Source organism: Atta cephalotes (assembly GCF_000143395.1).
Source record: "Atta cephalotes unplaced genomic scaffold scaffold00034, whole genome shotgun sequence".
Lineage (NCBI taxonomy): Eukaryota > Metazoa > Arthropoda > Insecta > Hymenoptera > Formicidae > Atta > Atta cephalotes.
In genome coordinates, this window is record NW_012130098.1 from 3,356,458 (window position 1) to 3,369,661 (window position 13,204).

Below are 13,204 nucleotides of genomic sequence, written 5' to 3' on the forward strand. Positions count from 1 at the left end.
ACCTGAACGTCGGCACTTTTGATGTAGTGGTCTCAGGTCACATGATTCGCCGCCATGTTGTAAGTTGGAAAGGCGCTTATAAATTTGAATTTTTATAAAGCTACAGAATGATTTTTCTAAAAAAGAAAGATAATAGATAATTCGTAAAAATTGTTTATAGCGTATATATTTTTAAAATAATAATACACGTACACACACATACACACACACATAAATGCATACTTTATTTTTATTTGCGTGCGTGCGTGTGTGTATACGTATATTATTAAATTACAATTCACATTTAATTACAATTTTCATGCAATATATTATTTTTTCATATAATTATTCAATTACAATTTTCATAAGATATTTAATCAATTATTATTATTTTTAATTTACTTATTACTGTTTAATATTATTATTATTATTAATGTGAATATTATTTTTATATAATGAATTCGTTAACATTATATTATTATATAATTCTGATTGAAAAATATATATGCTATAAACAATTTTCATGATCGAATTATTTCTTTTTTTTTTTTAGAAAAATCATTCTGTAGCTTTATAAAAATTCAAATTTATAAGCGCCTTTCCAATTCATAACATGGCGGCAAGTCAAGATCTAGAATCCACTATATCAAAGGTGCTGACGCTCAGTGTCCATATTATATGTACTTATACTGTGCTATAAGTTTCCTTCTAATTTTTGATAATCTGTGATTCTAGTCTTCATGATTGTAGTGTTTCGTGGATGTGACAGATTTCCTAACCTGCATAATCATCAACTTTAATGATTTGTATTTCGGTTCACAAGGCAGAACATTCTTTTCTCGTCAAATCTTAATCTTTACGCGAAAACGAATCAATTAAGTATATTTTTATCAAAATTTGTGGTGATCAAGATATTCTCAACCTTTATCCTTTTTTGTACCAAATTTTTTTGTTTTACGCAAAAACGTGTCGAAAAAGCCTAATTTTATTGATTTTTGAGGTGCAAAGGACTAAATACTGTATAATAATAATTTACCATGTGTATGTATGGATTGTGTTTCACCAGAAGATAGTAATTTATTTTTCCTAAGCGTTATTTTATTATTATTTTCTCGCTTACTCGTCTTTCTGCTCAGCGTATCTACTTGCCTCCGATCTATTCATCATTTGACAATATGATGCCAAATATGGATATATATGACAGTTTATACTTGTGAGTAGATTATAAAGAGAATACATTTGCATAGAATGCATTTTAGTTTGTAAAATACATATGTGGAAAAATTATGTGTGCTACCAATTTTATTGCTCACTTTAATTATCAATTTTATTTTTGCCAAGATATGCTACTCCAGAGAAGTTTTTCATAGAATCAGTCGGAACTAAGGTCCTGCTAGTAGTCGATAGAGTGAGTCAGCAGATCTATACTCAAGGTAATTAATAGACAATTTTATGTGTTAGAATTAAACTAAAGTTGATGATTTTTGTTTCCTTTTGTAGTCGGCACTGCTAATCAGATTCCAACAACTGCCAGCCGTAGAAAAATATGGGGACTGATAGGAACTATACATCTCTTGGCATGTCGTTACCTTATTGTTGTTACGGATGCTCAGATGTGTGGGACTATAGCTGGGCATAACATCTTTAAAATATCTTCAACAGATGTGATACCCTATACTAGATCCTTTTTGCATTTGACTGAGAAACAGGTCCAAAATAATTCTACATACCTGGAGATGATAAAATCTGTCTTAAACACACCATACTTTTACTTCAGTTATACCTATGACCTCAGTCATACTATGCAGAGGTTGCATAACACAACACCTGAATTTTTGCAAGTAAATATGTTTTGATTGCTACTTTATGCAGTGTTGTAAGCAGTTTTATGGTAAAGGACATGTCATTATTTAGATGCCACTTCATGACAGAGCAGATCCTAGATTCGTATGGAATGCGTATCTTCTGCAGGACCTAAGTGCAAGACCAGAGCAATACAAATTTTGTTTACCTATCATTCATGGCTGTATCCTTCAATAATGTTGTATCATTAAAATTTTTAAGTGTTTATATTTTTCTGTAATGAGCCCCCTTAACAATTGATTATATAGTCATCTCACTGAACACAGTGGTTGTGAATGGCGTTGCATTCAATTGGGGTATTGTCTCTAGACGTGGTATACATCGTGCTGGATCAAGATTATTTTCACGTGGTATAGATGCCACTGGAAATGTATCCAATTATGTAGAGACAGAGCAACTGATCGAGGTAAATGGTAATTGCAGTTCCTTCGTGCAAACGCGTGGATCCATTCCTCTGTTTTGGTATCAAGCACCAAACTTGAAATACAAGCCAAAACCACAGATTAGTCCACACGAGGATCATCAAAGCGCTTGTGCTCGTCACTTTGATGTCCAAATCTTTCATTATGGAAAACAAATTTTAGTGAATTTGGTAAATTTTCTTTTTACATTTATATATTTATGATATTTAGATACTATAAAATTAAAATAATTATGAAAAAAGCTTTTTCGTGAATTATATTTATTCGTACTATCTGCAGAGATTGGCTTAGAAATTTTTTATTTCATAGAAAAAAACTGTTATTGTTATATTTATAAACATACCAGTATTTTGAACAGATTGATCAATGTGGACCAGAAGCATTGCTAGAAAACGCATATCGTAATTTAGTGCAAAGAATTAACAATCAAAATATTCGATATGAGGCTTTTGATTTTCATGCGGAATGCAGAAGACTGAGATGGGACAAATTGAACACTTTAATGGACCGATTAACACATGATCAAGAACAGATGGGGTATTTCTTATTGATGAGGGACGGAGCATTATTTTCGGCTCAGGATGGTGTTTTCCGTACAAATTGTATCGACTGTTTAGACCGAACAAATGTTGTACAAAGCATGCTGGCGAAGCGAGTTCTTAACGAAGTATTGAGCAGGCTAGAGATACTTAGAAAGGTGGAAGATCATCCTGCATTTGAAAATCTTTTCAAACAGGTATTTTATTTTTTCAAATAAAATTTTTCATATAATTTTTTCTAAATTTTTAATATTAAATAAAATCAAGGAGTAGTCTTATAATACGTACATAAATAATAATTATAATACTAAATAATAATAAAAATGAGATAGTCTGACAAGTCTGACAAAATGATTTTTTAATAATAAAAATAGTTTTATTGATTAAAAAAATTGTTTATTAATATTTTTAGATTTGGGCGGATAACGCAGATGTAATAAGCATCCAATATTCGGGTACAGGAGCATTGAAAACTGACTTTACGCGAACTGGAAAGCGTACTAAATTGGGTGCAATGAAAGACGGTTTAAATTCTCTGACAAGATATTACAAGAACAATTTCGCCGATGGATATAGACAGGTAAATAATTCTTGAAAACATTCTTCTCTCTTTTGATAATATTATAAACGATATTTTATGGATATAGACAGGTAAATAATTCTTAAAAACATTCTTCTCTCTTTTGATGATATTGTGAATGTTATTTTATGTTGTACAGGATTCGTTGGAGCTCTTTCTAGGTCGTTACATCGTTCAGGATGGCGAATGTACTTCCATTCAATGTCCCTTAGAATCCGAACGAAATTGGCGTTATGCTACATTCCCACTTGTTCTTTTAGTCGCGTCCTCAATGTTGGTCGCTCACATAATCTTACCATCGCGATATACAACAGAAATATTACTCTATATGCTATTCTGGGGCGCCATGGTGGCCGGTACCTTCGCCACCATTATCCACCATGGCAAGCAATATGTCGATAAGCCAAAATTACTTTAGAATTAATGAATGATTTTATAAAATTTTAAATTATATATATTGTACAATATGGATAACCAATGGCGATAAGTAATTGTAGATTATGTTTTGCACCATTATCATTTGATCAACAGTTATCAATTGATATGTCGATTGTTTCGCGACACAAAAATAGATCTCATCATGCGACAACTAATTAACAACGACTATTTTCACAAAGTTAATTTATGTTGATTTATGTTGATTTATGTTGATTTATGAAGAGTTCTATTCGCATTTTACAGTTACACAAGCAGTTGCACCTGTCAAATGAGCTTTTATTTTAGTATAAAGTTGATGGGAGGGAGGGGGTGTCCATTACAAATTATTATTACAATGAAATTTGCACTTTTCGCATAGAGTATAGTGGAGTCTATTCTCGCAAATGACATTCATTCCTTAAGATTCGCTTGACATTTTGTAACAAGCTTTCCTGACATATTGTTAAAGATTAAGTCATTAATCTCTGGTAGAATAAGCAGTAAGGCAGTCTGAAAATTCTCATATAAAAGATTGGACACGAGAATTTGATATGCTACATGTTTCAGGATCTGCTTAAGATAAAATGGAATATTCACCATCTCATTCTATTTCATAGGCTTTCTACAATAAATTATTATCTAAGCTTTAAGTCTTAAAAGCTATAAGAAATTGATCAATTATTCTTTTCATATTCAACTGTGATTGTTCAATTTCTTATAGTTTAGAAATAATTATTATATTAGAAAGCCTATTATACATCTATAGGGGTCAAAAGTCTGGATCCAAATATCTCATAAACGATGCAGTTTAGAAAAAAATGTTTCTTACAAAAGTTGTAAGGCTTAAAAAGATGCATTCAACGATAAAGTAATTATTTGATCTAGGATGGCGTTATTAAGGTCAGATCAAGGTCAACATAAAAAATTTTTTTAATGGAATTTCCCCCTTTTTCATTACATTTTTTTGTAGCTTATCGAGAGCTTTCCAAAACACTATAATTAAGTTCATGTTCATTAAGTACTTTGCGAGTTATAAGGCTTGAAAGTTATAGTAGGCATTAGCATTACCCAAGATATCTGACCGGATAAAACCTCTTGAATATTGGAGATTATTTCTCTTATTTTTATTTTTACATAAAAATGAATTTTCAGTGCAAAAATGAAAATAAGAGAAACAATTTCCAGTAACCTTGATCTTAACAAATGTTTCAATTCAGGACATGATCCTGAACATTCATATTTTAGCCGTCAGTCTTGGGTAATGCTAATGCCGACGGTACTGTAATTTTCAAGCCTTATAACTCATAAAGTACTTAATGAAAATGAACTTAATTATAGTGTTTTGAAAAACTCTTGATAAGCTACAAGAATATGTAATGTAAAAAGAGGGGGGGGGGGTTCCATTTAAAAAATTCATATTGACCTTAACCTGACAACGCCATCCTAGGTTAAATAACTACTATCGTTGAATGCGTCTTTTTAACTTTTGTAAGAAACATTTTTTCCTAAAATGCATCGTTTAAGATATTTAGATGTATTCAGACTTTTGGCTCACCCCGTATATCACATTCTATCTTAACCATCTTTAAAAATATGGTGGATCAATAAAAATTGTCTAAACTGTGTCCAAGCTCTTATTTAAGGATCTTTAAGGTGATCATAAACAAAACTAAATGATCGTGTTAGATACTCACCGTCCATAGATAATCCATAAATATCTGAGGTAAGCATGAGAATGGTTTCCAGTTCAGAACTGAGAGAATTCATGGAATCCTTTTCATGGGATCTTTTGTTACATTTTTTTTTTTGTAGAAGTTTGAAATAATTATTTTCCTCACAATGGATGTTTTTTTAGAAATATACTCTACATACAAAACTTTTATTTTATAATTAATTATACTAATTATTTATACTATAACAAACATTATTTTAATGCTTTTTATGATTTCATAGCTGTTATCTTTAAAGATATCAAAAGTTTGTGGGTTATCACCGTGTTTTTATTACTAATGCCAATGTTTCGTGAACTTTGCCGTTCACTTCATCAGTGCAAGCAGCGCACTGATACTGAACTGCTCCTCCAGAAAACTTTATGTAGACTCTGTAGAAGGGAGTAAAGGATATGTTGGGAAAGAGAGGATATCTTCCTTGTCATGTAAAGTCATTTTTCACAAACGTCCCAATAAAAGAAATCCTAAATATAATTAAAATCTCACATAATGTTCCCAATAACATCATCCCATTTAATTGAGCATTAACGATTACATATTTTACCTACAATAACTAATTCTACAAACAAACATCTAGAGTGACTATGAGCTTCCCCATCTCTTCTGTAATTGCAAACATGTTCATGGAGCACTTGAGAAAAATTCCTTTGTAAAGCGATCAATAAACTAAAAATTGGTTTCGTTATGTAGACGATACTTTTGTAATCTGGAGACATGGTAGTGATGAACTTCATAAATTCTTAAACTTTTTCAATAACATCCTAATATTCGATTTCCCATGGACATGGTAAGCTCCTCTTGGATGTTCTTGTCAAAGAAGACTGACAATACCCTGGATCATGAAGTATACAAGAAGCCAACACAGATACTTATATTCCAAGGTGCACTACCATCCAGCGCAAAAACAGTTGGCAATACACTTACTTATGCATAGAGCAGTATCTTATCTCTGATAAAAAAATCTACAAACAGAACTCAACTATTTGAAACAAACCTTACAGCGGAACGGTTGCAATAAGAAAAAAGTGGATAGGACAATCAGCAAACATAGGAGCGGGACAAAGAACAACTTGGACACACAGGAAGAATTAAACAAAAGAAGCCTCTCCATTCTTCCATATGTAAAAGAAACAATAGATCGAATCGACAGAATTTTTGAACAAACACAACATCCAAACCATTTTCAAGTCTCCAAGGAAGTTTGAGCAAATCTTGAGAAATCCTAAAGACCAAAGACCTCCACTCAGTTCCGCAGGAGTACACAAAATACTTTACTCTTACGAGAAAGTATACATCGATGAAACCGGAAGAATGGTCAACGTATGCATAAAGGAATATCAATGGGCTGAAACATGCAATTCAATCAGCATTGGCAGAACACAGCATTAAGGACATCAAATATTATTCGACAAAACGGTATAGTTATAACGACGTCATATTTCCTAAGGAAGTACAGAGGCCCTAGAAATACAGAAACATCCAGACAATTTGAACAGAGACTCTTTCACAGAAACTCTTCTAATGTAAATAGAATATGAAGATTGCTCTCTTGATTGGAGATCAAGAAAGACCTCCTCTTTCTCCAACATACCTCACCCCTCTCTACAGGGTGTTTCCTGGAGAAGCAGCTCAGTATCAGTATGCTGCTCGCCCTGATGGAAGTGAACGGCAAGGTTCACGAAAAAGTTGGCATTAGTAATGGACAAAAACACAGCAATAACCTACAAACCTTCTGGTATCTTTGAATTATTTTAATTATTTATCTGAAATCAAATTTTTATTATAATTAGAATTAAATGATTAGTCATTTTTCGTAATAATGGTAATATTTATATTTTTTAATGGTTTAATATAAATACCATCATTATTTACCATTATTAGTTCGTTAATTTATTTTTCGAATTTTAAATAAATTTTATTGTTAATTTTTTTATATTATATTTGATGGAAATTTCATTTAGATTGATTTCAGTAGAATTTCATAAATTCTATGAATAATGAATTCGAATTATAAATTGATTTTTTATAGATATAGAAAAAATACAAATTACAGTTACTCGAAATAAATAAAGTCATAAGAGACAATTTAATAAAATAAAAGCCAAATTTTCATGTACCTTTTATTCGAGTATAGAACGAAAACCAATTATTAATAAATTAGAAAAGTCAAAATGAAAATAATTACATAAATGAAATTGATTTATAAAAACAAATTGATTGCATCGTCGGCGATTGTATTGGCGCATTACTGATTCGCAAAGTGCTTAAAGTAGGATTAACATTGTAAATTAAGTCATATGTAGGGAATATTCGAATTTCCATAACCATGGAACCTTGAGCCAAAATACATACCGTTTTTAGAATTTACGTACATGTATATGTATTATATTTTATTATACATCCATGGTTATAAATTATGGCTGTCTATTTAAATGTAAACAAGAAATATGTCAGAAAGAATATGTTTTAGTATATCAAAGTCTTGTCGTTGAAAAAAAGAAAAAGTTGAGTTTGTTCCGAATTTGTTCGTTGAATTATGCGTTCGTAATTTATCCTTCTTGTGGATGCTTGCGAATATTTGCATTGTAACGTGATATAATTGCGTTCAACAGAAAGTTTATTTTGCAATTGTTGGAAGTTTTCTTCAACTTCTTGATTGAATTATACTTTTAGATCTAGGCTGTGTTCGGAGAGCGCTATTTGTGTTATACTATCCTTGTTTTACGTTTAATGACGATGAAGATAGAATGACACTAGTAGCACTAATAATAGCGTCTCCCCGAACCCTAGAAATGGTCCTATTAGTAGATAATCATAAAATGATTGCAAAACTATTGTGTTCTACTAAACACTACACAATTAATAGCTGAATCATACAATCAGACACAATACTATAATATACTTCACTCTTCTATTTACCTATTATAAGTTTAATTATGGATTTGATATTTTATAGACTTAATGCTCCTGTTTGCTCACCACTACTATCTCAATTTGTGACATCAGAAAATAATACATGTAAAAATAAAGAATTAAATAATACTTGCTCGGGGCACGTATTATGGAACTTCCTTCCTTCCTCGTTGATTGGCCTGCGCCCTTTGTTCCAAGATTACCGAGGTGATTTGGCCAATAACGAATTAATGGTCTCCAAAGTGATTAATCTGTATAGAAAATGCATCGGCCATCTCGAACCGGACAAACGGGAATCTTGAAACAGGATAATGTAATAGGATAATCCAAACAAAAAATGACAAAACGAATCTTCCTGCCTGAAGACCTTGAGTGCCTGCGTCTATAATAGTCTAAACACTTTCGTGTCTCACGGATGCGCGTCTAGACAAAGGAATTGAAAGTTAGAAGATACAAATGCACAGTCAAAGCCGGCCACGCTTTACAAAAAATAGTTCAGATGATGTAACAACCGAAGCGAGAAACACGTTCAACGTACCCGCTCTGGTAGTTTCAGAAACTATTATTGCGAACTGTTTTGAATTAGATTTCAATTGAAATTAAGTATTTCGTTTTCCACAAAACACAATAGAAAATAATCGAATTACAAATCGGAGTCTATTCTGAACAATTTCATAGTACGTACTCAGAAGCGAAAAAATACAATAAAAATTCTTGCAAAATATATTAATATATGGAAATATGTTTCAATATAAAATCGATTACCGATTTGTAAAATATACCATAATTTTCCTTTTGTTAATAAACAATTAATAAAATTAATTAATAAGACATATATATCTAGACTACATTCTAACTAAAATGTGCTCTTCGAGGAAAATTTTCCTTGGAGAAGATGTTTTGGAATAGAAATGATGAAGAGCCAAAAAGAAATCTCAAAAAAGATATGAGGATATCTTTCCTTTTTAATTCCTGTCCCTAAAACCGCAAAATGTTCCTAGAGTCCTTATACCAACGACATATATAAACCAAGGCTGCATTCCGTTTGATACACATGCTGCATTATTTATCCTTGTTATTCACCGCATATTAAATAAAGAGAAATGATGCATTATGCGCATCATGCATGAATCGGAACGCAGCTCAAGCATTCCCATGCTTTTCAGTGGTTGAAGCTGAAAATTGACAGTTGTGGCGTTTTAGAATCCGTGGTATTTCACTTAGGAATGTTTATCGTTATTCGATATTTTTTGCTGTTCAATATAAAAATATCGAATAAAAAATTATGAATAAAATATGGATTAGATATTTTTTATTATTCATATTCACTCTCCATTTTTATGAATACTTAGGGACTCCACACAAAAGGAACAAGGAACAGAGAATAAGAATTTCAACTTATCAGAAATTGTGTATTCCACAATACATGATTTCTGATAGATTGAAATTCCCTATCCCTTTTATTGTGCGGAGCACAATTATCTTATAGAGCGGAATTCATAGACGTTGTTTAAGATTCGAGATGGTCTTAAGCTAGTGCATGAACTAAGAGAGCCATATTAATTTTTTAATTGATTAATTGGTTAATTTGTAAAATTCTTTCTTCTAATTGATCCATCAAAAGCATTTGTAGCGAGACTTTAACCACAGCCTTGGCTGCGTTCAGCAGAGCGTTTATTTTGCAACTGTTGGAAGTCTTCGCGCTGATTGGGTTATGCTTTTAAATCAAGAGGAATAGTCCAATCTCAGCAGAGAATCATAAAACGGTTGCAAAAACGGTTGTGTTCTGCTGAACGCAGTCATTGCTTGAAATAAAGGCCATTCTACAATAATCGTATCGTCAGAAGCATCGTAATTATCGTCGTAATTATCATGCGATTTTAAAATTGAAGCTTCGGATTGACTGATGAAATAAGCTTACGATGTCTACGATATGACTAATGTAAAATGGTTTTAAGAGACTATTATTTCCGGCCTTATGGGCAGCAATGAATTTAGCAGTAATGAATTAAGGAGTAGGCGTAGAAATCGATCAATCATAGTTGAATATGAGAAAAATAATCAACTATGATTGGTCGATTTCTACGCCTACTCTTTAATGAACTACTGTTACTGCCCATTGTAAATCATGCATTACATTTGTTTGTACTTTTAGATCCAACGAAATATGATTAAATGTAGGAGCGCTCAGTATAAGTGATGTCAAGTTTATAAAAAAAATGATTATTAAATACATTTTTCACCAATTATATTTCTTAGTTTTTGTTTTTATTTTAGATTTTTGAGTTATATATTATAATAATATTTAAGGGCTAATGATTAGTTATATTATTGAAACATAAAAGAAGGAGTTCCATTTATTGTTTATAATATTGATTGGGACTATAAATAAACGGAGCTTTTCCTACATTAAATGATCAAATATCACAGATCTTTGTTCGTAAGTTTTAAAAAAAGTTTTGCGAATTTTTTTTAATCTATTCGCTGTGCAATATATTCGATGTCTATTCATTCGGAAATGTAGATAGTTTTAAAATATCTTAATATATTCATAGTCAATATTTTTGCTCAATATTGACATGTCTAATTTCACTCTATCGCACTGCTCTCATCAAAATAGAAAAAGAAATACCACGGGCTCTAAACGCCACATAAACTGTCAATTTCCGGTTTCAAACTACGTAGAATGGGTGCACTCAGTACACAGATGTCTATACTAATACTAGATCGCTAATGGCTTACTTCTCAATCCTATAAATTATTCATTATTGGATAGGTGGCTGTTTTGGAACAGTGCTATCTGACACATCTTTTTTAATTTTTTTTACATACGAAATATACATTCTATCGTCTTATTTTCTTGTGCACTATGATCAGTGAATCATAATTATAACAAATGAAAACATTTTGTATAATTGATATTTATGTAGAAATAGATTTTTTAAATTAGCCTTTCAATATATACTTTTTTTTTATAAAAGGAGATATATTTAAATGTATTAAAAAGGATAGAAATCTATAGACTTAACTAATACTATAATTTAACTTATATGAGTGTTGATCTTAATGATAAATTCTACATCTATTTGGGGACCCAAAACATAATCAAACAGAAATTAATAATAATATGCTAGATTATCTTAATTATATAATCCGAACGTTAAACTAAAATGTATGTATAAGAATGTATATAAGTATATTATAAAAATAATAACCATTGTATAATTAATATAATCATGAATAATAATTATTCATGATTGTGTATTATGTATATTGATAACTAAATTATCTATAATGTATAGCGAGAAAAAATAAAATATAATCATTTAACATGCACTTTTCATTTACACTTTTTGACACTTGTATTTAATGGGATTGTAAAGGTATTAGAGTATAACGATGATGGTTTCTTTTACCAAATTTTACACATTTACATTTTTGTTAAAGCCATTGATTCAAACAATTCAACAAATAATACAATTTGGCTTTTCTTGTACATTCCCATTGGCTTTCTCGATCTCCTTTAATAGTGTGTGAAAAATATCTGCAACAGACTATAGAAAATGCGTTCAATAAAAATTTCGCGATAGACTTCTAGAGTGAAAAAGCATCTGTAGATACCTCATTTTGTTTTGCACTGGTTTCTAAAAATGCTGCATTCCAAGAGTTTGCTAAACGTTTTCCTTGATCTGTCGTGATCATACGATCAACATACAGATCTGTTTTATTACCCACTAATACGATCGGAACGCTATAAAACCGAAGATGTTATTCAACATCTATAAATGCTACATGAATGAACATCGAATAAATATTGCATTTGAGAACTTAAATACTTACTGGAGTTTTCCAGTAATGTCGAGTAATTTGTCATAAATAATTTGTACAATCTCAAAACTCTTTGCACTGGTTATGCTATATACTAGAACATAGCCATGAATATCCATCGAATACTGAGTAGGAAATATACTATATTCATCCTGACCAGCTGTATCTACTAACTTGAGTTCATAATCTTGACTATTTACTCGTGTACTTTTTGTGAATGCTGTAACATGCGAAAGACTTGTAATACTTAAAAAATAAAAAACTTGAAGTAACAGAACTCTTGATATTTAAAATCCAACAACGAGATAAAAGGCTAATAAGAAACTTAATAAAACTTAATAAAACTCCATTATTCGTTTAACATAAGTATAACATGTAATTGTATTCTAGCGTTTTAATTTTTGTACTTTCTACAGTTTGATTTATTATTTCTATCTTTAATTATATTTATTAAACAATATAAATGAATAATGGAGTTTTAATAAGTTTTTTGATTATTAGCCTTTTATATATCGTTGGATTTTAATACTTTTAAATTGCATAATGCATTCAATTTTAATAAATTATAGATTCGTAGAATAAAATAATAAAATAATAGAATAGAATAAAATAATAAAAACTAATAAACGAGAAAAGTGTTTCTTACTATTTTCTATTGTAGGATCATATGAGTCTACAAATTGTCCCTCCACAAATTGTATACTAAGGGATGATTTACCTATTAAATATATATTAAATATATATTTGAGTAAATATATAAATGTATCTTCAGTTATATAATGTTAATCATGTCTTACTGCAAAAAGTTTCAAGTTATATCCCATAGATAATAATAAGTACAGACTGTGATATCCTATAAAGGTTGTAACTATCAGTTTAGAATGAATTAACTAACTTAATTTTTATTACACACATATACTCTCTCTCTCTCTC

The 13,204-nt window shown here is 30.6% G+C and overlaps 2 protein-coding genes across 2 annotated transcripts in view; one reads left to right on the plus strand and one right to left on the minus strand.

Annotated features, from left to right (window-relative positions):
• The first annotated feature begins 1,154 nt into the window (after positions 1–1,154).
• Positions 1,155–3,801, plus strand: LOC105621546 (phosphatidylinositide phosphatase SAC1). The gene is made up of 8 exons (XM_012203019.1): positions 1,155–1,192; positions 1,321–1,412; positions 1,480–1,820; positions 1,894–2,005; positions 2,091–2,434; positions 2,623–3,000; positions 3,216–3,383; positions 3,523–3,801. Exons 1-8 carry the CDS (start codon positions 1,155–1,157, stop codon positions 3,799–3,801), a joined length of 1,752 nt encoding a protein of 583 aa, XP_012058409.1.
• A 7,859-nt stretch (positions 3,802–11,660) lies between these two features.
• LOC105621587 (GTP-binding protein Rheb homolog) overlaps positions 11,661–13,204 on the minus strand; it is a 2,634-nt gene continuing 1,090 nt past the window's right edge. Inside the window, exons 2-5 of the mRNA XM_012203057.1 lie at positions 12,918–12,989; positions 12,284–12,491; positions 12,065–12,194; positions 11,661–11,997 (exon numbers count right to left, since the gene is read on the minus strand). Of these exons, the coding sequence (XP_012058447.1) occupies positions 11,908–11,997; positions 12,065–12,194; positions 12,284–12,491; positions 12,918–12,989 (500 nt within the window). The 3' untranslated portion in view covers positions 11,661–11,907. The remainder of the gene's footprint in view (positions 11,998–12,064; positions 12,195–12,283; positions 12,492–12,917; positions 12,990–13,204) is intronic.

Coding starts and splice junctions, on each gene's coding strand:
- LOC105621546 (XM_012203019.1), top strand. CDS start 1,155: ATGATGCCAAATATGGATATATATGACAGTTTATACTT. Junction 1,413..1,479: donor TCAGCAGATCTATACTCAAG/GTAATTAATAGA, acceptor TTCCTTTTGTAG/TCGGCACTGCTAATCAGATT. Junction 3,001..3,215: donor TTGAAAATCTTTTCAAACAG/GTATTTTATTTT, acceptor TAATATTTTTAG/ATTTGGGCGGATAACGCAGA.